The sequence below is a fragment of the Penicillium canescens genome, assembly GCF_028828765.1.
Source record: "Penicillium canescens strain IBT 15451 chromosome Unknown utg000005l_segment0_segment0, whole genome shotgun sequence".
Taxonomy (NCBI): Eukaryota; Fungi; Ascomycota; class Eurotiomycetes; order Eurotiales; family Aspergillaceae; genus Penicillium; species Penicillium canescens.
The window spans coordinates 2,465,397-2,488,420 of record NW_026703967.1 but is presented as its reverse complement, the minus strand read 5'-3'; the positions used below and the strand labels follow the sequence as shown (position 1 = coordinate 2,488,420).

The window sequence follows — 23,024 nt, the reverse complement described above, 5'->3', positions numbered from 1 at the left end:
GCTGGACTCTTCTTCCAATGCAGGAAGACTAAAAACTCTAGCTGAGAGAGCTTCTTGAATAGTTACATGCTACAATTTTATGAATATTGATTCTGCACTTCTTCCACGCTATTTGAACCCGAATTTGTCCGTTACGCCAATTTTGTTGGGAGGAAAACTGCAGGTCATGTAACCTTCCGTAGAATAGCACAGGTGTATAATTCCTCATGCTCGACGACCATCTATTCTTATTCACCCTTACGCATAACTATCTCCGACTTCCAAGGTCTTCCTTCAATAAGAAATTAGGTATAGAATCTGTATCCTTCGTGTGAGTCAAACTCTTAGGATACGATATATGCTAGACGCTCTTTAAATTATAAGAAAACCAAATCTTCTAGCCAAGTAGGGCTCTTGAATAGCTAATGGTTCATGGCCTGATCATGTCGAGCATGTGCCGATTGGTCTCCTGCAATCGCCTGAGACTACTGCGGCAGAATTGACTGCGAGAGGTGTTCGCGCGGACTATGTCTTCTGTTTTGCGTATATCCAGTCGACTCCCACAGAGGGAGAAGGGCTCCGAGTGCGGAGGAAACGGTGACACTAACTCGCAAGTGATCAACCTTAGGATATAGCCATATTGAATAGACTAGCAGAATGTTATATACAGAAGCTGCTTATGAACTTCCTCGAGGGGCTAGATTTGAACAACACAATTCCCAAGCGAGAGTCGTTGCAGCACGGAGCCAAGTATTACGGTCTACACATGGTCCCGCAAGCTGTCAACAAGAGAAGTTAGATCATCGCGTCCTAATCGGGCCAAGCTTTTCCTACAACCAGGAAGACTACCTGAAAGCCTTCGCTAAAAGCACTAGATCGGCTTGAACACCACCCGAACATCCCACATCGCCGGACGCCGCAATTAACTTGTGGTATCCTCTGACAGTTTACACCACAGTCCAAAAATACCTCAACAAGCCTCTGAGATACTCCAGTGGCCTCGAGGCCTGGGAAACAAACGTATCGATTTCAAGCGCACAAGCGCATGGGTATCTCGAGGAGTGGGCCGTCCTGACCGAACAGACCACCAGCGAGATATTCGATTCAATGAATGAATGCCTCTTCACGTGGAGCAAGCTCTGGCCAAAGTTGGCTGAAACTTTCAGATGCCGTGGACCGGTCCTGATACAAGCGATAAGCTCCCTATGCGACAATCACATTTCTTACTGATCCACCCGCGGTTATGGTCCTCCCGGCGTGGTTCGGTTCCGATGCACTTCGGCGAATTAGGCGAAGACACCAGAGGTTCAGAAGGCGTGGGTGAATATTGCTGAGAAGCATGGATTGCCGGAGAAGAAGTTGCGGGATATTGACCGCGTCTTTGGTTTCGCCGACCTTCTCTTGGCGTTGACGTATTCGATTTCTTTGAAATGAGGAATTGGTCTTTGGGGTGAGTAATTGTCTTGTAATTGATTCCTGTAGCATCATAGAGCTAAGCATAGTGGTAAAACAGCACGTCCAAGGCCAAGAAAATGGGGTATTTCGGGTTTGTTGACAAAACCGAATCAATCTTGCGCATTGTGGAGGAGTGTGTGGAACTAGGGATGATCCCACCTCTCTGAGGATGTACGCTAGGATATCATAGTTAGCATATGCAATGCAGCTAACCATGAAACAGTGGAGAAGTGAAGAACAGAAATAAGCACCAAACAGGAGGTGGCACGTCACCTGATAGGATAGCCTGACCGCCCAACTTGGTTTTGACAAATAAATACTTTCCCCACCATATCCAGGCACCCCATCTCATTTCATTAAAGCGCTCCATCTTCTTCTTCATTCATTTTTCGATTGAATGGTGGTAGTTTGTAACCAATCTACTTGGCTTGTGGGACAGGCACATGCCGTCCCGGGACCTCTGACAAGATGCTAAGGGATTCGGATATAGAATTGTTGAACCACCATCTATCATCGTTATCAACAGAGCAGCAGAAGCAACATGACAGTCTCCAGGGCCTGTTGGGACAGTTCAAGAGCTTGCTAGATGACTACAGCTCACTGAAAAGCGACTACGAGGAGGTGAAAGAAGGCCGAGAAAAATACAAAAGACAAGCGCGAGGCCAGGTACGAATTGATAAACGCGCAGAAAGCAAGAGTCAAAGACTAACGGTCCACTAGGAGCGCAACCCTTTTGTGCTTGTCCTTGTAGACGGTGATGGATATCTCGTGAGTCTGCCTATTGCAAGTCGGCGTTGGGTATCGACTAACAAATTACCTTTTAGTTCAAGGACCACTTCTTAAAGAACGGTAGCGAAGGAGGCATCAACGCAGCCCGTGAGCTTAACGATTCCGTTAGGGAGCTTATGCATTCGACAATGGGGGTGCAAGCCGAGCAATGTCAAATCATGGTTCGTGTCTATGCAAACGTCCTCGGATTATCGAAAGCTCTAGCCAGAGCTGGTCTTGTGGGCCACGAGGCTCGGTCCTTGTCACCCTTTACTTCGACATTTACACGTGCACAGGCGTTGTTCGATTTTGTCGATGCTGCAGAGAAGAAGGAGGGCAGCGATTACAAAATCAGAGGTATTGAGCAGTTTGCACCCTGTAACATTGTTGTTCATGGACTAATTCGTGCCCTAAAATTAAGAAATGTTCCGTCTATTTGCGGAGCTGAATCAATGCCGCCACATCTATTTTGCTGGCTGCCACGACACTGGATACGGTTCGCTGCTGACTCCCTATAGAGGTAGAAGTGACCGTATCACTCTCATCAAAGCCGCCGGTTTCCATCGGGAATTCGAAGCCCTGGACCTGCCTATCAAGGAACTTCCTACCGTATTCATGAACACTCCCCTACTTAACAGCAAGCCGCCAACAGGCCCGGCCGCTAGCAAGGCCATCAGCGGAACCCACACTTCCAATGGTACGAATAGCTCAAATGGTACACACGGCACAAATGGAATTAAAACAGTCTGCAAACACTTTCAAAGGGTGTGTATTTGTGCTAGAGAGGTTATTTTAACTAGACAGGCCGCTGACACGGAATCAGGGTATCTGCAAGTTCGGCAATAGTTGCAACAAGCAACACGTCATGCCAAACCAGTCGTTGAATCACACGCCTAAACCACCCTCGTCTAAATACTCTGGTGATTCACCTGAACACGATTCACCAAAACACCTATGGTCCTCCCCTACAGTTGGCCGCACCGAGGAATTCTTTAGAACCGCGCTACCCCTGCCAAGCATCAAAACCGAGGAATTTATCCCCGTCACTAAGGATGGGCACCGAATCGACCCATACATCCCTTCCCCGTCAGGAGCGGCCTTCGATGAATACCACTCTCGAGCAAAAGAAGCCAAGGTCTGCAACAGCTATCACCTGTCGGGGGAATGTGGGGATATGAGCTGCCCGTATGACCACAGCGATGTGTCTGACACGATCATTGAGGTTCTGCGATTTATGCTCCTCCAGCACCCCTGCTCTCGAGCCGGCGCGTGCCGATCCATCAAATGCTACATGGGTCATCTATGCCAGAAGCCCGGGTGCAAGGCCGTCAAGAGCTGGCAATGCCGCTTCAACCAGGCTGCACACACTCTTGATCTTAAGGTCGCTCGATGGGATGTGCCATCCGATCAGAGTGAAATCGACCAATGGTCCATCAGCGATGACTCTCCCCGAGCGCCTTCCCCAAGATCTTTCTTCGCCGCTTAGAGTCACGATCAAGTCTTCCCCAAAGGAACGAACCTTTTTTTTCCTTATCCTCGCCTACTGACAACTAGTCCCTCTTACCCGGGATGTCTCCGTATGTGTGAGAAATGTCGGATTACTACGACAACGAGTGGATGTTTGGCGCTAAACCAAGGACGCATCTAAAAAGGTTATTGCAAAGGGATAGAAACGGGTCAGAATCATCAATCTTTCAGGTTTGAAGGCTATCTAGGGTCTTCTTGGCCAACATTATTCGTTACCTGGTCTATTTTCATTACCTTCACCGTGTAGGTGGTGGTAATCTCAACGGTAAACAACAGAAAAGCGTCCTAACACTGTCCTTTCAATCATTTACTGTCCATTTACTCAATCAATTAGAACGGCTTGGCTTGAATTACTATACTCACAAGTAGTATGCAATGAAAACTAGTAACCGTAGGGTATTTCTTCTGCGCAATGCGCATGTCCAATTGAACAATCTCTAATGACTGAGCATAGGTCACAATCTTTCTTCGGATATAGAAGCCTTGACACCCCACGAAGACGATTATAGGTCCAATTTTATCTGAGGCATATTTCTAGAGGTATTGCGCGTTTCCTCGTGTGGTGCTGTTATAAACCTAAGGTAGGGCTGAGCACCGATGATCTATACATACGTAATGTCTACCAAAAGCCACAATAAGCTGTAATAATAACTCCCTCCATTGACATACTTGCACAATAACAAATTCGCCAAATTCACTGACGGAATGCAACCTACCATTCACCCAGTCTTCGAGCCTACTACTTGTTCATGGCAATATATAGTAGTCTGTCCAGAAACCAAAGAAGCGGCAATTATCGACCCCGTTCTAACCTTCGAGCCCACAATATTCATCATTACTCCCAGGCTGCAGATGCACTCATTGATTGCGTTTTGAAAAATGGTTTTATAGTCACTATGTTACTAGACACATGCCCACGGCGACCACCTCTCAGCCTCCTACTATATCCAAAAAAACCCTCAGGGCCCACGGCCAACCACACACCCAAATTTGCATCCAAGAGAACATCAAAATTGTCCAAGCCTACTACGCACACAAGTACCGACTCCCAAGAGACGAAATCGAGACAGCCTTTGATCAATCCTTCAAACCCGACGAAAATTCCACCTCGGCCAGATGACCGGCATAGCCCTTCACCTGCCAGTTCACACAGCTGATCACGGGGGATACAAACTTGGAGATAATGTGTTCACGGGAGACTGCATGCTCAACGCGGACGTTGGCCGCGGGCGCTGCGACTTTCCCGGTGGCGATGCACAGTCCCAGTTTCAATCCATGCAACGCCTTCTATCGTTCCCGCCAGAGACGAAATTATATACGGGACACGATTACCCGCCTACGCCTACGAACCAGCATCCGGCCCGTAATCCTTTGCCTTATAGCACTGTGGCTGAAGAGAAAGAGAAAAATAAGTACCTTGAAGATGACTCGTTTGAGGAGGCGTCTGTCAAGTGGAGAAATAAGCCGGATAAGGGTCTTGGTAGGCCTAGACTTGTGCATCAGACATTGCAGATTAATATTCGTGGGGGAAAGATGCCGAGCAGGTCGTGATGGGAAAGCTTTCATGCTATATGCTCTCGATGTCCTTGGGGTTCTGTTGACCGGCTAACTGGAAACTTAGCAAATTATCAACCTGCCATTACTGTTTGAAATATCAGTGGATTGCCACTGAAGTTTACAAACCGGGATTCGTTCCGGGGATGAAGAAAGATGGCCCACATTGGGATCTTTCCATGCATTGCTGAGCCGACACGTATGCTCTTTAAGCTTGTGAATAGAAAGTATCGAAATCTTTACAGCTTCTTTGGCCAAGATCCTAATCTTGTTATATTTGTGCGCATACTACATCTTAGGTAACCCTAAGTGGCCAACCGAGGCTTCTTTTTCAATCTTCCTTCCTTTCCCCTGTGTACTGTAGCCTCTAAACCGATTTCTCGCCTGTGATCCTGAAGTAGGCTTCCCTTACCTCTTCGCGAGTCTGCATGAGACCAAGCCACTTCTTGATCAAAGGATACTTGTCAAGAGAAAGACCAGCAAGGGGGTAATTATGCAGCCAAGGCTCGAAATGATAATCGACGGCAGAGACGCGTCCATTGAGAACGCTTTCTGCGCCAGTTTTCTTCAACTGGCCTTCGAGGACATCATAGCAACGATAGGTCTGAGCCGTGTATCTCTCCAGAGCATTCTCATTCTTTTCGGCGTTGTATCTCCTATGAAATGTTAATACATAGGACTGACAACAAAGCATTCCAACTAACTGACCTAAACCAAATCGCCTGGCCAGTCATCGGACCCAGTGTCGTCAACAAGAAATACTCCCACTTTTCAAAGTCCACTAGGTCTTGGGCCAACTCCCCGGAAGGTCCAATCAAATTACCCTTGTCATACACACGCCGGATATAGTTCATGCAAGCTCCAGATTCCCACGCGACAACACCGGTGTTTGGATCCTCGATAGCAGGAACGCGTCCATTCTCGTTGATTTTGAGAAATGCCGCACCCTTCACACCCTTCTCGGCGTCATCTCCGAAATCCCATTTCTTCACTTCATACGGGATGTGGAGTGCTTCGAGGGTGATCGCTACCTTGATCGGATTTGGGCTTGAGCTGTGAGCGTGCAAGATAACGGGCTTAACGTGAGCAGCCATTTCGAGATCTGAGTTTCGTAGTTGCTAGTTCCATCTTGTGAAAGATCAAGCAGAACGCCTTGAGTGGCTCTCGGGTGGGGTGGCAAATGAAGCAACAATGATGTAAGTTTGTCGGAGAAACCTGGGGTAATCGAGTGAGCTTATTTAGCCTGGCTGATGCTTGGCGCATATAGTACATATCTATTAGGTCTTGTATGTTGTTCTGAGAAAATTTGCAGGGCTGCATTTTGCCGGGGTGCCGGTTAAACAGCTAAATATTCCTTCAATGAGATCGCAGCTTAGTCCCGCTGTGTTGAGCAGGCGATGCGGGGTGATGAGTGTTTCGATCAATAGAAAAGAGAAGAAGAATAATTTCTTCTCAGAGGTCTTGAAGTAGCCTTTTCCCAGTGTTGAGATTATTTATTACTGGTGTACATTCTTAATTGAATAAAAAGAGTGACAGTTGCAATTGAAGATGTTACTCGACAAAGCAACATTTCTCACCCTGTGGTCAGTAGCTGCGTCTCTGGTTCCTGGCTCCATTAGCAGTAAAATTCCTGCTGAAAGCAATGGACTACAAGATCTAGTGAGTTGATCTGCCACCCAACATCCTTCCACAATCTAAGTCGCGCATAATAGGTAACATGGGACCAACACTCAATCATAGTTCGAGGAGAGCGTCTCATGATTTTCTCCGGGGAATTCCATCCATTCCGCCTCCCAGTACCAGGCCTATGGCTCGACGTGTTCCAGAAAATAAAAAGCATGGGCTTCACAGGAGTCTCATTCTACACGGACTGGGGCTTACTCGAAGGGAACCCAGGAAACGTTATCACAGACGGGATATGGAATTTGGATGAGTTCTTCAATGCTGCAACACAAGCTGGTATATATCTCATCGCTCGACCGGGACCTTATATCAACGCAGAAACCTCTGGTGGTGGAATACCTGGGTGGGTCCTACGCCACCAGGCTATTATTCGATCTGATAACCCAGAGTACCTCAATGCGACAGAACAATATATTTCAACTCTGGGTCAAATCATTGAACGCGCTCAGATAACCCATGGTGGTCCGGTTATCATGGTTCAGCCGGAGAATGAGTACTCTACTTGGCCAGATGTGACTGATTTCCCGAGCGAGATGAATAGAGAGTACATGGCCTATGTTGAGAAGCAACTTCTCGATATAGGGATTACTGTTCCTTTGATTGTCAATGATAACCTGAATCTGGGGTACTTCGCGCCGGGATCGGGCGTTGGAGAGGTGGATATCTATGGCATTGACTCTTACCCAATGCGTTATGATTGTGAGTATATATTTAGTAGCATGGACTATTATTGGTGGATACTGATATTTGATACAGGTGCGCATCCTACCGTCTGGCCGACCTATAGGTTCCCATACAACTGGCAAGTTTTACACGACCAAGAGAGTCCAACAACGCCTTTCGCTATCGCTGAATTCCAAGGGGGCTCTGGGGAGGGATGGTATGATTAAAGTATACTCTTCGGAATATAAAGTATAAAATAAACTAATCCGATTCTAGGGGAGGTGTGGACCAAGATATGTGTGGCCAGTTAGTGAACGAGGAAGCAGTTCGGATAGTATACAAGAACAACTACAGCTTCGGTGTGAAGATCTTCAATATTTATATGGTGTGTCCACACAGGCCCTGGTCTACTGTTTGCGACTTTAACTCCAATACAGACCTTCGGTGGCACCAACTGGGGTAACCTGGGATACATGGGCGGAGATACATCATACGACTATGGAGCCGCCATCGCTGAAGACCGGACAATTTCGCGCGAGAAGTACAGCGAACAGAAGCTTGAAGCCAACTTTCTCAAAGTGTCACCTGCTTATCTGACAGCAACTTCTCATCTCGGAGTTAATGGGTCTTACGGCGCACCGGCTACGATCGCTGTGACTCCTCTCATTGGCAATGGAACACAGACAAACTTCTACGTTATTAGACACGCTGATTTCACCTCCATCGACAAAACCCAGTACACATTAACTCTCGCGACGAGCGTTGGCAATATCACTGTTCCTCAGCTAGGAGGCCACCTGACACTCGACGGTCGCGATTCCAAATTCCACGTCACAGATTACGATGTCGGCGGCATCAACTTGATCTACTCCTCCGCAGAAATATTTACATGGGCGCGAGGGGCCGAGTCGGCACGTGTACTGATCCTCTACGGGGGTGTCGGAGAATTACACGAGTTCGCTCTGTCTAGCCATCTTGAAAAGCCGACTGTCGCTGAAGGGACAGGCATCACTGTTCAGCGACACGGGGCTACTTGGGTCATACAGTGGCATGTTACACCGGGCCGACGCATCGTCCGAGTAGCAGACCTGGAAATATACTTGCTCTGGCGGAATGAGGTATACAACTACTGGGTAATGGAACTGCCTGCTTCGGGCACGATTGGAAATTATTCATCGCCATCCAAAAACGTGGTGATCCTCAAAGCTGGATATCTTATTCGTACGGCGGATCTGATAGAAACGCGTCTTCATTTGACCGGCGATGTGAATGCGACTACAGAAATCGAGATTATCTCTAGCCCAGTTAAGCACCTTCAAGGCATCACGTTCAATGGAGAAGCATTGAAAACTTCTAAATCAACTAATAGGAAGATCTCCGGGACTGTTAGATACGACCCTCCTAAGTATGACATCCCCGATCTGTCCAACCTGGACTGGAAGTTCCTTGATTCTCTCCCTGAGATTATGACGTCGTACGACGACTCAGCTTGGACAAGGTGTACATTGAAGTCGACTCACAATCCGCGGCCATTGAACACCCCGACTAGTCTATACTCTATGGACTATGGATATCACACTGGGTCCCTGTTTTATCGAGGTTATTTCAATGCCAGTGGCCAAGAATCCAATGTCTGGCTGAATGTATCTGGTGGCATAGGCTTTGGACATTCTGTTTGGTTGAACAACAAATTCATCGGCTCATGGGTTGGGTCTAGTGCCAACTCCACAATTGTTCATAACGTGTCACTGCCATCAGGCTTGACACAAGGCAGCGCGTATGTGCTATCCATTTTGATTGATCACATGGGTCAGGATGAGGAGGCTCCTGGTACAGATGCAATCAAGTTTCCGAGAGGTATTCTGAACTATGGAATCTCGGGTCATGACCAATCCGATGTCTCGTGGAAGCTGACAGGTAATCTTGGCGGAGAGCAGTACCAGGATATAGTCCGAGGTCCTCTAAATGAAGGCAGCATGTATGCCGAGAGACAAGGCTACCACTATCCTAGTCCACCGGATTCAGAGTGGAAGAAGTCAAATCCAGTGAAAGACGGCTTGTCGCATGCAGGTGTTGGCTTCTATACAGCATCTTTCCGACTCAATATCCCGAGTGGGTGGGATGTTCCGATGAGTGTTGTGTTCGGCAACTCTTCGCAGATTAATTCTGGCAATGGACGAGACAACTACAGGTGTCAGCTGTTTATCAATGGATACCAGTTTGGAAAGTATAGTAAGTCCGCATCTGGTTACGGTTCCATGGTTCCGAATACCCAACCCGCTAACCTTTAACGTTAATTTCTCAGTAAACAGACTCGGTCCTCAAAATGCATTCCCTGTTCCTGAAGGAATACTGAACCATGAGGGTGATAATTTTATAGCTTTGACCGTTTGGGCACAGGATAAGCTAGGGGCAACTCTTGGAGGATTGGATTTGATGCCCACATCAGCCATAAAATCTGGCTACAGCAGACCTCAGCCCGCACCACAACCAACTTGGGTACGGCGAACAGGTGCCTACTAGGATAGATATTGATTTTGAAGATTTGAAATCAAGATTAGTATATATGCGGATCCAAGAATCTATATACATCGCATCCATTGAAACCCCGGGACTTTTAGACCGAAAAAAGGACGGGGAAAGAAAAAACAAAACGAAACGGCTACCGCCACTAAAGAATACTAAGAGCGACTGCGGCGACCAACGCGTCAAGTGCTGAGCTATGCGTTGACGCATCTACCGTGGCTTGAATAGGACCAGCCCAGTTGACGCCCAGTCCACCTTTCTCGTCGCGGTCGTTCTTCCAGATGCTGTTCGCACTGTTGATGATCACTTCCCTGTAGGTCTCATCCGGAGATGCTCTTTGCAGCATTTGCAAGTTACGAATGAAGATCCCCTTGAACTGGGTTCCATCTGGGAGACACTGCGGCTCACAGAATTCGTGAATGACCATGTTAGAGTCGGTCAGCGTCTTAATGGCTGCTTTGGCAATCTTGTTGGCGGAGGGCAACAGAGTGTCGTTGGGTGCTGCTCTGTTCAACTCAACCAGACCGCCGAGGACAACACCCTGGTTGTAGGACCAGCTGGAGAAAGGTTAGTCAGAATGCAAGCACAGTTGGGATTATACCACATACACAGTCGCTCCGTTGTTCTGGCAGTTCTCCAATAGCCCATCGTTGATGGTACCGTTCTCGCCAATGAAACCCTGGGATGTGAACCAGTCCCATTCCTTTTGTGCCCAGCGGACATAATATTCTTTGCGGTCTGGGACTCGATTGGCCAGGTGTGCTGCAACGGAGAGGAATACTTCATTCGTAATCGAGTTGACGTAGGTGCTCGTAGGGTTCCATGGGATGCCGCCACCACCACAGTTGGTACCCCAAGCTGCGGCCTATAAACAATCAGTGTGAGGCCAAATCAAGAGATAAGATGAGACATACCAGGCTCTCGAAGATCCCCTCAGCTAGCTCCAGGTATGTCTGCTCCCTAGTAACATCATATGCGGCAATCCATGCCAGGGCCCACCATCCATCATCATCGTATGCTTGGTCGAGCCATTGCGAGGCATTGGCAGAGTTAGATCCCTGGTTGTCGCGAGTAAAGACTGTCTTCTTCTCGGGACCGGGTTGCGGGTTCGACACTGGACCCACGTGGAATGTGTTGTTGAAGACATAAGTCGCTGTATCCATAACAGAGGGGTCCAAAGCAGCCAAATCTGCGACGGTAGTCATACAACTAGCGCCATCCCACCAACCACAAGTATCCCAAATGCCACTTTGGGGGTTATACCAGGTCTGGAGGGTCTTCAAAGCATCCTGGGCTCTTGACCGTGCGTCATCAGCAGCGGCAGATCCTGTCAGAAGCAGCGAGGCCAGTGCGGGAGCTGCAAGAGCGTTGCGAGAGAACAGCATTGTTTCAAGATTTCAACGCAGTAAACTCGACCCTGTCGAGGATCCCCGGCCAGCAGCACATGTTGGCTTTAAATAAGACACCAATATTCAAGTCAGGTTCCTAGACGCATCATTGCATACCCAAAACAATTGTGCATTCCTGCGTTTTAGGGTGCCTTGATTGGCGACCGGCTGCATGGTCCACTATGGCAGATCGCTCACCCCTGATCTGCAATGATCGTCTTTACGCTGTGAAACTGTAGGGCAGTCGGTCTTCCAAGGAACCAGCCTTGCAGGACAACCCGGATCCCGATCAATTTGCAAAATGAGATGCATTCAAGGGGGCTGCGCTGCCGTGCTCTGCGTGGTGTATAGGCGCAATCGTTAGCGCCTCCACCCCTTGCAAGCTTATGGCCCCGCTATTTGTATGCGTCCCTAAGGAGTCGAACAGGAAAACTCCGCATCTATTGAGCATGATTTCGGGGCCATCTGGGGTCCGCTGTCCGTTCATCGCCGCGGTTCGGTGGCCCTATGGTCCGAATAAGTCCACTGGAGAAGCTGGATGGACCAGGATTTAAGCGATATAGGCTGTTTAATGTCATTGGCCAGTTGTCACTGATCGTCTCGGAAATAATTGAGGTCTCATCAGTCGACCTGACCGATAAGTTATTAGTCAAACTTGTATGCAAATGCACTTGACATCAGCAATTTCACCACACTGCCCTCCATGCGCTCGGGTGCATTTCGCCTAGACATCTCCCCAAGGCACTGACTAGGTATATGAGACACACATTGTCTAAGATGCGCAACATTGGAATCGGACTATTGCTTGACTGACGTCAGCAAGCAGCAAATTCATCGTAGCCCCCGTGGAAGCCAGGTGTCTCGGTTCATCCTCCATGTGCATGCAAGTTACTGGTCTGTCAAAGGGAGAATTCAATCCTATGCATAATTGGTCCCACTCGTTCGAGACAGCAGTTGGCAGGGGAATGATAAAGTTTATGAACATACATCCGACAGCACTGTTCGCTCAAGTCCATGAAACAGCATATCGCGAAAGCTAAATTAACTTTTCGGTCATTCTCAATCACATCACTCGGCATATTCTTATCGCATCTCAATGCATGATGAGAGCATATAGAGACAGTCACCGCTTGGAAGAGAATAGGTAGCCAAGTCGGCCAAGGAACTCGGCATCCCTTTTTTCCCTACTTTGAGGAAAAATCTAAGGTTGTCTCACTGGGGAATCAGAGGTGTGCTTTGTACTAATATCAACTTAGCTAAGAGAATCACATGCAAGCTGGCGCATTAGCAAAATTAGCAAACGAGCGCAAGACTCATGTCCCACCTTTGGAGAAACGTGTTTATGTCTGAGCAATCTGCATAAATGTTGAGAAAGCTCACGCCTGGAAGAAGAATGTGGCATCGGAGAGGGCAAATTGGGGGCTGGATACTCTGGGATTTCCGGATTGGTAGTGACTGGGCATGAAAGCCCCGGGCAGTAGGCCGTAGTGTGTGAGTCCTCGTCTAATCATCGCTAGTTTACTGGGTTTCGACAATCCATTTGTGTCACTAGAAGCCTCTTACTGTGAATCTTAGATCTTGAGCCATAACGCAGGAATGAATTTGACTTGAGCGTTGAATTGATTGTAGTACAGCAGGTGCCCCATTTGCTCGGTTTGCGAATCCTTTGTAAAGTAGACTTGGTCGAGCGCCATGCCACGAATCATGTGTGTAGCCTCAACTTAAGCTTGATCTCTTTGAGATAGCACTCTTTACTCCTAGCATTTTCTTCATGTCGCCACGCATGTTCAATACACCTACAGATGATATAGTTGCAATATTTCGGTGAATGAGACTCGTGATAAACGAGGAATTAATGTGCGTTTTAAGAAATCTCCCATATCTGTAATTATAGACACCTAAGTAGCTAGATTGTGTCTATACCCCGTGTCAAGAATTCAATAGGCTACGCTGTTTGGTACCTGTATACGCTGTTGAGAACCCAACCACCGGAATCAATAGGAATTTTTTGTTTGCCTGATGGCACCTCCGTTGTGTCATTTCGCTTGACAAAGTAAGAGGCTCTTGTATGTAGTTGTGTTTGGTAAACCAATCATGGGCTGATTAATAGAATAAGTTCATTGTTTCATACAATCACAGCTCCTCCGATGATCCAGGGCTTGTGCTCAGGCAATTTGTTTGCCTGACTGCCAACATTGTTACTTTGTTGCTCAAGATAGTAGCTTGGGAATATAAAGCCAGTCCAGCAAGCTCTCCAACTTTCAAAATACCATGAGTGGTTTTCTTGCAACTAAACAAAGTTCAACTTCCTTTCAGCCCAGCATGCCTTCGAACGCTCACGAGATTGTCTTCAGTATGCAAAACAATCACTCACATCCACCTTGACTATTGACTGAAGCTAACATCATTATTACACAGGGACCTCCATTGCGGCCTGCAACTCAGGCGACCACCTCCGCGTTTACATGCAAGATGTCCAGGGCAAAATCCGCGAAACTGTATACGAAAACGGTTGGAGCAATGGCACAGAGAAAAAAGTCATTGCCTCTGCCAAGCTCTTATCGCCCCTAGCCTGTACTTCAAAGGAACTTGAAAAGGCAAGCTTGTCATCAACGCATGGTTTTCGGAAGTTTGCTAACAGTGTTTTTCTAGATCCGAGTGTTCTATCTTTCTAGCGAGAACACCGTCAAAGAAATTGCTTACGATAAGTCCGAGGGTTGGTTTGAAGGTAGCATTGGCAAGAAACGCTACATTACCGCCCCTTATTCGAGCCTTGCAGTCTGCTACTTGATGAAGGGTTCGGACATGGAGATGCGCGTTTATTGCCAACTGACGGATAACACCATTCAGGAATTCGGCATTAAGGGTGAGATATTGACCCAATACACCCGGTACATCTCTTATATTTTAATACAGATGAGAGCTGGGGTTGGCAGAAGATGTCAAATCTCGGACCTGCCATGCCCGGCACCGAAATCGCCTGCACCGCGTTTAAGTCTCCGCACGTAGGCATTCGGTACGTGTCAATGATACTTGATCAAATATACCAAAATCTGAACGTTTTTTAGGGTCTACTTCCAGCACATGGAGTATGGTCTCATAGAGAAGTGCCATGACGGCCCCCGCGGCTGGTATGACGGATGGATGAAGTTCCCCAAGATGCAACCCCGAACATCCATTGCTTGCACCAGCTATGGTTCTGGCTCGGATATCATGGGAATCCATTTCTTCTATACTTCTGCCGATATGGTCCTCGAGATGGTCTACGATGGCAAGTCGTGGCGCGAGGGACAGTTTCATGCCGACTGCATTCCTGGTACAGAGGTAGCATGTATCAGTTGGGTTAGTGGCTCCCGCCCTGAGATTCGTATCTACCTGCAGGCTGGTCATGAGGTCTCTGCCATCTCTGAGTTTGCGTGGACTCACGGAACTTGGAAGTCGGGAGAGAGGGCTCTCCCTCCTGCTTGATTCTTGGGAAATTATGATTGCGACATCAGCGGATTCCGAAGCAGACGTGTCCAATTTGAGATTATGGCTCGCTTTAATATCACAAAATGAATGGTTTGAGCTCTTCTGATGGCGAGGTTGACATCAAGCAAGTTTATATCTATGGAGAATCTCATATCCTAAGGGCGGGGTAACTGTGACTCAACCACAAACTTCTTCAACCTCCAGGGCTCTCTACAACTTCTCTGTAATTTTTAATTTCTTTTGTCGGCAGGTCCTTTCAAGCCCTGTCAGCCCTCGGTCTTTCTTGCTCTCTCGCTTTAAGAGCGCCCGAATAAAGCCTATCGTCTACAATGGCCCAAAACTCCGGTTCGCTATCAAGCAATTCTCCCTATCTATACAAAGCCACCATAGAGGACATACAAGCCATCAAATCAATGGTCAACTCCGCCTACTCAAAATACATCGAGCGTATCGGAAAGCCCCCAGCTCCCATGACCGAAGACTGGGAGCAAGAGATGGAAACACATGAGGTCATGATGCTCAAAGACAACGATCAAACTGTTGGCTCTATCGACTTCCATGTGGATGACCAAACAAACTCTCTCAAGATCAACAACGTGGTTGTGGACGTGGGCTCACAGGGTCGAGGTTATGGATATTGGATGATGAAACACGCGGAGATTGAGGGACGGGAGCGTGGACTATCGAGTATCACTCTCTTTACGAATGTAAATATGATTGAAAACGTTCGGTTCTATGGGAAACTGGGTTTTATCGAAACCGAAAGAAAAATGGAGGATGGGTTCGAACGTATATATTTCCGCAAGAGTCTTTGAAAGTAGCTTTCTAGGTATGGGAATAATAACGTGAGAATTTATCTTTTTTGACTGTGGCACAATAAGAATCAATCCAGACCATTACTTGAGTGGCACAGACTCTTCTGTCCCAATGCACAGCAGAACTTCTTAAGAGATGGATGATGTTAGTGGTGCTCACGGATGTACGATGAGTTAGTCGCATAAGTATATCATTAAGGGTCGTATTTTCAAGCATTCGACACTTTGGCCGAGTGGTTAAGGCGCACGCCTGCTAAGCGTGTGGGTTCGCCCGCGTGTGTTCGAATCACACAGGTGTCGTTTCTTTTTCCCCCGCCAATTTTTTTTTTTATATTTTATATTTTGAAAATTTAAAATACTCTCCAAAACAGTACCTGCAATATAGAAAATAAATGAATCGGTACTAACTATTTGTATTGCGTAGGCTGAATCGTTGTGGTACACTTGTGGATATTTCAGCACCTAAAAGCCGTATAACTCGGCTGCATGTAGGGATCAACCATACTTAACCTGTGGAAGTGACACCTTGCTTTGTAAAACATAAGTTTAGAAAGATATATATACAGACCTTCTGATTTTATACTAAACTATTTGAAGGCAGGTTTTACAGCGATGACAGAGAGCTATAGTAGTCACATAAGCGTCTTAAATGACAGCTGTAGTATCCGATAATGATATCTCTTATGTAGGAATTCAGAAAAAAATAAGCGTAAAGCCATATAAATGGAGCTGAGATAATTGAACGTGAGTGAAACTCATTTTTGTTTGTATACTCACTAATGTAAACACGCGGTTGTCATCCTATAATTGGATCAATACAATCGAGACCCATTCGTGGACCGTGATCAGCCCCTGTTGAGATACCCCTTTACATAGGACTCTATGTTTGGTACGCCCTAACCAACAGAGGAAGAATGTATTTTTGCGATGAGGCATCGAGAGAACTGAAACTTGATTTCCATTGGCTTTTAATTGCACCACTTTAGGCTCACCCACCACGTATGCATCTAGACATTTCAATTGAACCTATACTAAGATTTTTCACTATCCTGAATTTTGAGGAACATTGAGCCGAGCCGTCCGATAATCTCAAATCTAGGGAAGGAAGATTGCCAATAGGACCTCGAGGACATCGAAGACCAACCGTCAGACGTAACCATTTATGAGGCGCCACCACGCCGGTTCGGGATACCGACGCTTCACGGAAGTACGCCGAACCTGAGCGCCGGTTTTCCGTTTAGCCTCAATCTTGATTTAGATGCTGGTGAAAATTTGAAATAATAACCTTATTGTTCTCCACGTCTCAGAGGCCTCGGGGAGAAAGCTCCGTGGAGCAGGCTCCACGTTGAACTGCCAAGCGATAAGGAGAAAAGATATGTTTGCAAAAGTGAGACCAGGGAGGACCCCATAAAGTAGTACCGAATATGTTCAGCTGGCATTCAAATAGTATAAAAATATGAGCCTAAACTCTTGTAAGGAATAGTAGTTCTATGCGCAAGGACCTGTTGCAGATCCGGAGCGACCCGAACTATTGCCAAACAGGGAACCTTGTTCCCATTTTTCATGACCTCCACTGAGGATTTTGTAGATCGATATTAATTGCCCATCCCCTGACCCATGGAATAGTTTCAATAGAAGGCAAATTTATCTCCACATTACTGAATTTGGTATATAGCCAGGACCCTCTTCACACACGGCAAGAACTCCATTCTTAGGGCGTCGAGGAACATTACTGAATCTGCTTTTGTAGATTCATCTACATGTATCGTGCTTGGCGCTAGTCGTACACCTCAGCAATGCATACGGAACCAAGTTGCCGCCGGTCTCAGCTCTATTCAGGGGTGGTGGATGCCAAAACATGCCCGAGAAGAAATCTTCCATCTGATCGTCAACTACATGATCGCCTGGTACTGTAGCCACGGGTCGAATTTTCGAGCTGTGAGGGAAGTCTCTGGGCTAAATGGGTTCTTCAGCTCTGGGTGCTGGCGCTTATATCCGTAGGAGTATGCTGGTTCGATAGGTGACAACATTAACAGTATCCTCAGGGATGCCGAGTAAGGTATTGCCAAAATTGCTGCGTCGTGCAGTCTCGGCGTCGCCGTGATTGTCGTATTAAGTAATAGTCATCCTTCAAGCGCCACCTCCGTCACGAAGCTTGCATCGAAGACATCACATTCAGATTCCGACTGCACTGAGAACTAGCCGCGAGGTTTAACTTTAAATCACGTAGTTAGAATCTGTTGAGAAGTATTCATAGATCTTCAAATTCAAAAGCACTAACTGCTCATGGGAATCACAGCGACCTTCTAGTAAGGGAGGTCTGTTCTTTCAAGAATATATACAAAGTTCCGTCATGAAGAGAATATCAAGAGTAAGGTCGGAGACATAGAAGAATGAGATATCGGATGAAAAGAGTAAAGGGGACATAAATAGGGAGTGGCAGAGTCGTGACTAGAAAGAAATATAGGTATAATAGGGAATTTCGAAAGGAAAGTATCGAGGTAGGATGCCACCGGAAAATATAAGTGGTGGCAGGAATTCAAATGCCTCATGTGTCATGAAAAGATGTTCATCGCCGCCAGCCGTGAGCCGACACTTCACCGAAGCCGTCCTTGCTGGAGCGAGAGCTTTCGCCCTCGTCGGGGTAGGCTGGCTCGTGGGTGATCTCGATGGTGGTTTCTTGGTACACCTTTCCGATGGGAGCCATTTCGTGGTTGCCGGGCTGAACGATGTTGTCTGTTGAGCCGTCACGTTGGTCCATGTCGTCGTTGATGGTGCCGCCCATCTTACGTTTGGAAGGCTCGGCAGTGATGGTGGTAAGGTGGGTGTCACCCTTGCGACCCTTGCTGCTGGCAAACTTGTTGTAGGAGCGGTCGTGACTCGGCTCGGAGTCGATAATCAGGTTGCGACGGGTCAGAGTGTACAGGACCACATCGACCAGACCAGAGCTGGTGATGATGGCACCAGCACAACAGAAGAAGGTGACGTTTGGTGGATTTCCATTAGCAGTGGCCATACGACCAGCTGCGAGAGGAAGAGACAAAACGATGTAAACGATGGGGTAGATGGTCATGTATCCGACCACACGACGCAGACGCTTGAAACTCTCCAGCTGGCTGTTACCCAGAATGGCGGAGGCCTTGATCTGTCGGCGCAGCTGGAAGAACATGACGGCGTAGAGGGCGACGGAGCCGAACTCAGCCAGGAAAATCCAGATATAGTGAGTCCACAGACGGGTCGTCTCATACTCCTCGTTAATCCAGCACCACGCACCCGAAGGCACGAACACGTCGGCGCCATACATACCCAGTGGAATGATGACAATCAAGGCGATGAAGATCCAGATACCGACAACGAATGAGACAAAGGCTTTGTGGGACATCTTCTTTCCCCATACGACCAAAAGGAAAGTGTGGAAGGCAATGGCGAGCACGAAAAGACCGGAGCCGGGGTCTCCAACCTGCAGCCAGAATCCCTGTAAGAAACAAGCAGGCGTACCGGACTCGATTTTGTCCGTGAGGATCCATCGTAGATTGATAATGAAAGCGAGTGCTTGTTGGAAATCGGCCAAGATCAGGTTATAGATGAGAATGACGTATTGGTTGTAACCGATGTATCGTTGGTAGCTTGAACGCCAGAAAATGAGTCGAAAGGTGATGAAAGCGAGGAGAGTGGCAGTTGCAATGAGCGACAAGAAAGCCATGATCGAGATTGCTATTAGACCTTCTCGCTGAATTAACGGGAGAGGATCAATATCAAGTTCCGCCGAGTTGTTCAATCGAGCCACCAAGTCCCCGGAGTTGCCTCTGGGCATCAGGCCCGCGAGGATGAGCGAAGGCATCTTTGGATGCTTTGTTGTTCGTCAAATCGGTTATCGTCACCTAATTAACTGAGCCAAATTTTATGCAATGATGGCTTCGTCGAGGGGGCGCGCTTTGTCGAATAAAGGCCAAGTTTGAACAAAAAGGAGGGTATACAAGGCGTGCACCGATTCGGACTGATCGGAAAAATCGAGATGAAACGCTATAGCTCCCACATGTGGCAGCAGCAAAGAAGGAAGGACAAGGACGAAAACCGGGGTGCAGAAACCACAGACGGAAGTATTAAAGGATCGAGGGCCAAGGGGATAATAGAAGCAGCAGCCACACTACTGCCAGCTGATCGAACTCTAAAATTGATAGGCCAGGACAGAAGAATGAGGAAGAAATCAATCAGGCCTTTTTTTCTGTAAACGGCTGAATTCTCCACGATGATAAGTTCCAGGTTTGACTATCTTTTGGGATCATCTCCGGTGAAAAATGGGGACGACCCGAGAGAGCCAGTGATCTCCATAGTACTTCTTCACGGCCCATAGTCATATCATTGAAATGACTCCACTCTAGGCCACCTTTGCCCCTCCCAGAGTATCGGGCGAAGTGGGTAAGGGGTTACAACTTTGCCACGAGCAGCCGAATCAAAGGACGTCAAGGTTTTTAGCTTAGATGGCTGTACATGTATTTACCCACCCGAACGGCCAAGACATACTATTGTGCAGCCTACAAAGGTACTAAGGGGATAGGCTGACTGTTAACCGCGTTGCATACAGTAGAAGGATGAGTTTCCCCATTTTTGAGGACAGTGGCGCAAAAATCCATCCTTGTACACCACGTTCTCCGTGTCCTCCGCCATACAAAAGGTCTTAGCGTGAGTTCATTGACAGGGGGGGGTTTAAAACTCGGACCGCCGTACAGTTTTTCCGCTGCAGGGGAATGCTTCTGGAACACTAGCGGGAAGGAAAGACCAATGCATTCGTTGTGTTCAATGTATAACCTTGGTTGCATCTACACGAGGCTGGGTCTAAGCCCACGGGCTCTTTCCTGGAAAGCTCCATGGCGTTCGTAGGAAGACTTCCAGCCGGGCTAGTTCGAGTATTATCATTCAAACAGTTAATAGAACGCAGCTGGCAACAAGGGGGCCTGGTTGGAGAAGCATTCACCCCGCACGAATCCTCCATATCCGGTTACCGGCAAAGTAAAAAGCCTAGAAAACCTTCGAAGTACCATGCTGATGTCTCCCCAGTGTCGATCATGGAACAAGAGGATTATTTAGCAATAGCGGGAGTTACAGTAGCCTGGTAGCCGTGCGATTGGGCCAGTATAAGCTTCGATCCACTAGAGACTTTCCAACCACGCCGCTGTATTATTTCCGAAACCCCACAGCATGGAGTCAAACGGGAGCCGACCGAACACACACAGGTTTTCCCTTTGAAACAGGCCCGCGCAGGGGTTCCATGTGTGGGCAATGCCCTAAAGAAAACAACTGTACCAGGGAACAAAGGTGCAGCCATGTGGAAGCTGCAGGTTGGTGGGGACTGCAGTTCTTTGTTACCCCTTTCTTGATGTCTGAGATCTGGGAAGGAGGCCAATGTTCAAAAATTCTGACTAGCGTGCAGTGGAGTTTGCTTACCAACCGGGTGACGATCGGCAAGGAGACAATGGATTCAATGAATACGCGCACCACACACCGTCTGTTTTAGAGCCGCTAGCAGCGATCGTGGGGGACTCGGACAGCCGCTGAGAAGGGATTTACGCCCGAGCGGGACTGTCTGTACCGCGTAGATATTGATGTCTCGGATACTCGATCTCAGGGGTATACCGGAAGGATCCGACTTGACTATTGCATGCCATCTGAAATATGATTCTGATCTCCAGATCAAGTATGTACAAGTACATGTACATGTATGCGCGACTATGGACGGCGTTAAAACCATATACATGTGAAACCTTACGGCCGTGTCTTGCAGCGCAAGCCGTCTTTAGATCTCCCTCACCTGCCTCATTCTGTTTGCCCCGCTCGTCATGATCCACTGGCAATTTCCTTTAGTAGAGGGAAGTGTCTAACATAGGCCAAGGCTCCAAGTTTTTAAGCACTTGCATGGCAAGGCATGGTAAAGCTTGGAGTCTCGCCGAGACCTTGTCAGGCATTAGGGAAATTCGACATGTTCAACATATTCTATTCTTGCAAACATTTGCATTCAAACCTACATTTAGCCTGAACCTTCCCCCGACGGGACTGCACCGGGTAACGAACCGGTCGATTTGCCAGTCCCACTCAAGATTTGTCTAGGCATCTGACAAATTCTACATGTAGTCCGTACTGTATAAGGCAATGCTGTGCAATTTTGAGACATCCGATAAAGTTATTTTAAGCCTCTTCTTGAGCCTTCCTGTTTTCAATCCCCGATGTCTATCCCAGAATCATCCTCAAATGTCAACTTAATCGCCACTGACCGCGAGAATCGCCAGACTCGCCAGACTCGCCAAGTAATCCGTGTACATAGTGTACCAAGCAACCACTCCGCGGAATGTCCACCCACCACTCACCCACTACGCTGGATAGTCCAAGCTCCCTTAGTCTGCTTTACCAGCCGCGCGCACGCACATATCCCCTCATAATTGAGGATCGATCTGGTTACGATAGGGGGAGACGTGACGATCTGGATCTAATGTGCTCTAGAGTTGCGAAATATGTATAATAAAACCAACAAGATCTCCGCATTTGCCTAATGAACGTATCATCACACCTTCAAATCGTTAGTTTGAATATCATGTTACCTAAAATCACACCCTGTGACTTCAATAATCAATAGCCTATGAGTTTGTTCTCACAAGCACGAGCACATGCACAAGCCACACCTCCTCAGCCCGCAATAAACGATGATCTGCGAGCCGGCACGGAGATTTGCCATCGGAGCGGTAACGGCACGCAGCGACTATTGGATTAAGCGATACGGTCGATGCAACTGTGCTTCTCATTCTGGCCCGTGTCCCATGTGATCGCCAATAGTCGCGTTATTTACGTTTCTTCATTGCATTATTGCGATACAATTTGGAATCCAGATGTACTCCGGGGTACATGTACATGTACATATGCCATTTTAGGCTGAATACCCACTTGTCATGGCATGGATGTACAGTAGCGTACTGGCAGTAAATTAAAAAAAATAAAATACATAAATAGAGATTGTTGGGTCCGTACGCTCTCCGTACTTTGCCCCTGGATACAAGTTCCTGGATATTGGATGGCTCATGGCCCAGGCATCTGGTACGTCCGTAGATCTTTCACCCTTGGCAGCTGAGCACTGATAATGAACGTCGTCACGAACATGCACATGTACATGTACCCACTTGACGAGCATGTGAATACGTGTAGTTTG

General features: G+C 47.5%; 9 protein-coding genes across 9 annotated transcripts; 6 read left to right on the top strand and 3 right to left on the bottom strand.

Moving 5' to 3' along the window:
• Positions 1–658: 658 nt before the first annotated feature.
• N7446_008541 (uncharacterized protein) lies at positions 659–1,601 on the top strand (the record flags this gene model as incomplete). Its single annotated transcript, XM_058517286.1, has 4 exons — positions 659–773; positions 926–1,158; positions 1,270–1,391; positions 1,493–1,601. 4 exons carry the CDS (start codon positions 659–661, stop codon positions 1,599–1,601), a joined length of 579 nt encoding a protein of 192 aa, XP_058370932.1.
• Positions 1,602–1,902: 301 nt separating this feature from the next.
• On the top strand, positions 1,903–3,688 carry N7446_008540 (zinc finger CCCH domain-containing protein; the record flags this gene model as incomplete). Its single annotated transcript, XM_058517285.1, has 5 exons — positions 1,903–2,100; positions 2,155–2,202; positions 2,259–2,559; positions 2,624–2,967; positions 3,026–3,688. The coding sequence occupies 5 exons, from the start codon at positions 1,903–1,905 to the stop codon at positions 3,686–3,688; spliced, it is 1,554 nt and encodes a 517-aa protein (XP_058370931.1).
• A 1,157-nt stretch (positions 3,689–4,845) lies between these two features.
• Positions 4,846–5,280, top strand: N7446_008539 (uncharacterized protein; the record flags this gene model as incomplete). The annotated part of the gene is made up of 1 exon (XM_058517284.1): positions 4,846–5,280. One exon carries the CDS (start codon positions 4,846–4,848, stop codon positions 5,278–5,280), a length of 435 nt encoding a protein of 144 aa, XP_058370930.1.
• Positions 5,281–5,475: 195 nt separating this feature from the next.
• Positions 5,476–6,405, bottom strand: N7446_008538 (glutathione S-transferase family protein). The gene is made up of 2 exons (XM_058517283.1): positions 5,992–6,405; positions 5,476–5,939 (listed from the first exon to the last, which is right to left on the bottom strand). Exons 1-2 carry the CDS (start codon positions 6,375–6,377, stop codon positions 5,651–5,653), a joined length of 675 nt encoding a protein of 224 aa, XP_058370929.1. The 5' UTR covers positions 6,378–6,405; the 3' UTR covers positions 5,476–5,650.
• Positions 6,406–7,121: 716 nt separating this feature from the next.
• On the top strand, positions 7,122–10,152 carry N7446_008537 (glycoside hydrolase family 35 protein; the record flags this gene model as incomplete). The annotated part of the gene is made up of 5 exons (XM_058517282.1): positions 7,122–7,665; positions 7,723–7,846; positions 7,906–8,014; positions 8,067–9,861; positions 9,935–10,152. The coding sequence occupies 5 exons, from the start codon at positions 7,122–7,124 to the stop codon at positions 10,150–10,152; spliced, it is 2,790 nt and encodes a 929-aa protein (XP_058370928.1).
• Positions 10,153–10,300: 148 nt separating this feature from the next.
• Positions 10,301–11,540, bottom strand: N7446_008536 (putative glycosyl hydrolase; the record flags this gene model as incomplete). The annotated part of the gene is made up of 3 exons (XM_058517281.1): positions 10,301–10,712; positions 10,764–11,020; positions 11,070–11,540. The coding sequence occupies 3 exons, from the start codon at positions 11,538–11,540 to the stop codon at positions 10,301–10,303; spliced, it is 1,140 nt and encodes a 379-aa protein (XP_058370927.1).
• Positions 11,541–13,865: 2,325 nt separating this feature from the next.
• On the top strand, positions 13,866–15,011 carry fleA (fucose-specific lectin FleA; the record flags this gene model as incomplete). The annotated part of the gene is made up of 5 exons (XM_058517280.1): positions 13,866–13,896; positions 13,962–14,140; positions 14,196–14,409; positions 14,460–14,559; positions 14,612–15,011. The coding sequence occupies 5 exons, from the start codon at positions 13,866–13,868 to the stop codon at positions 15,009–15,011; spliced, it is 924 nt and encodes a 307-aa protein (XP_058370926.1).
• Positions 15,012–15,343: 332 nt separating this feature from the next.
• On the top strand, positions 15,344–15,829 carry N7446_008534 (GNAT family N-acetyltransferase; the record flags this gene model as incomplete). Its single annotated transcript, XM_058517279.1, has 1 exon — positions 15,344–15,829. One exon carries the CDS (start codon positions 15,344–15,346, stop codon positions 15,827–15,829), a length of 486 nt encoding a protein of 161 aa, XP_058370925.1.
• A 2,569-nt stretch (positions 15,830–18,398) lies between these two features.
• gprC lies at positions 18,399–19,670 on the bottom strand (the record flags this gene model as incomplete). The annotated part of the gene is made up of 1 exon (XM_058517278.1): positions 18,399–19,670. One exon carries the CDS (start codon positions 19,668–19,670, stop codon positions 18,399–18,401), a length of 1,272 nt encoding a protein of 423 aa, XP_058370924.1.
• Positions 19,671–23,024: the final 3,354 nt, after the last annotated feature.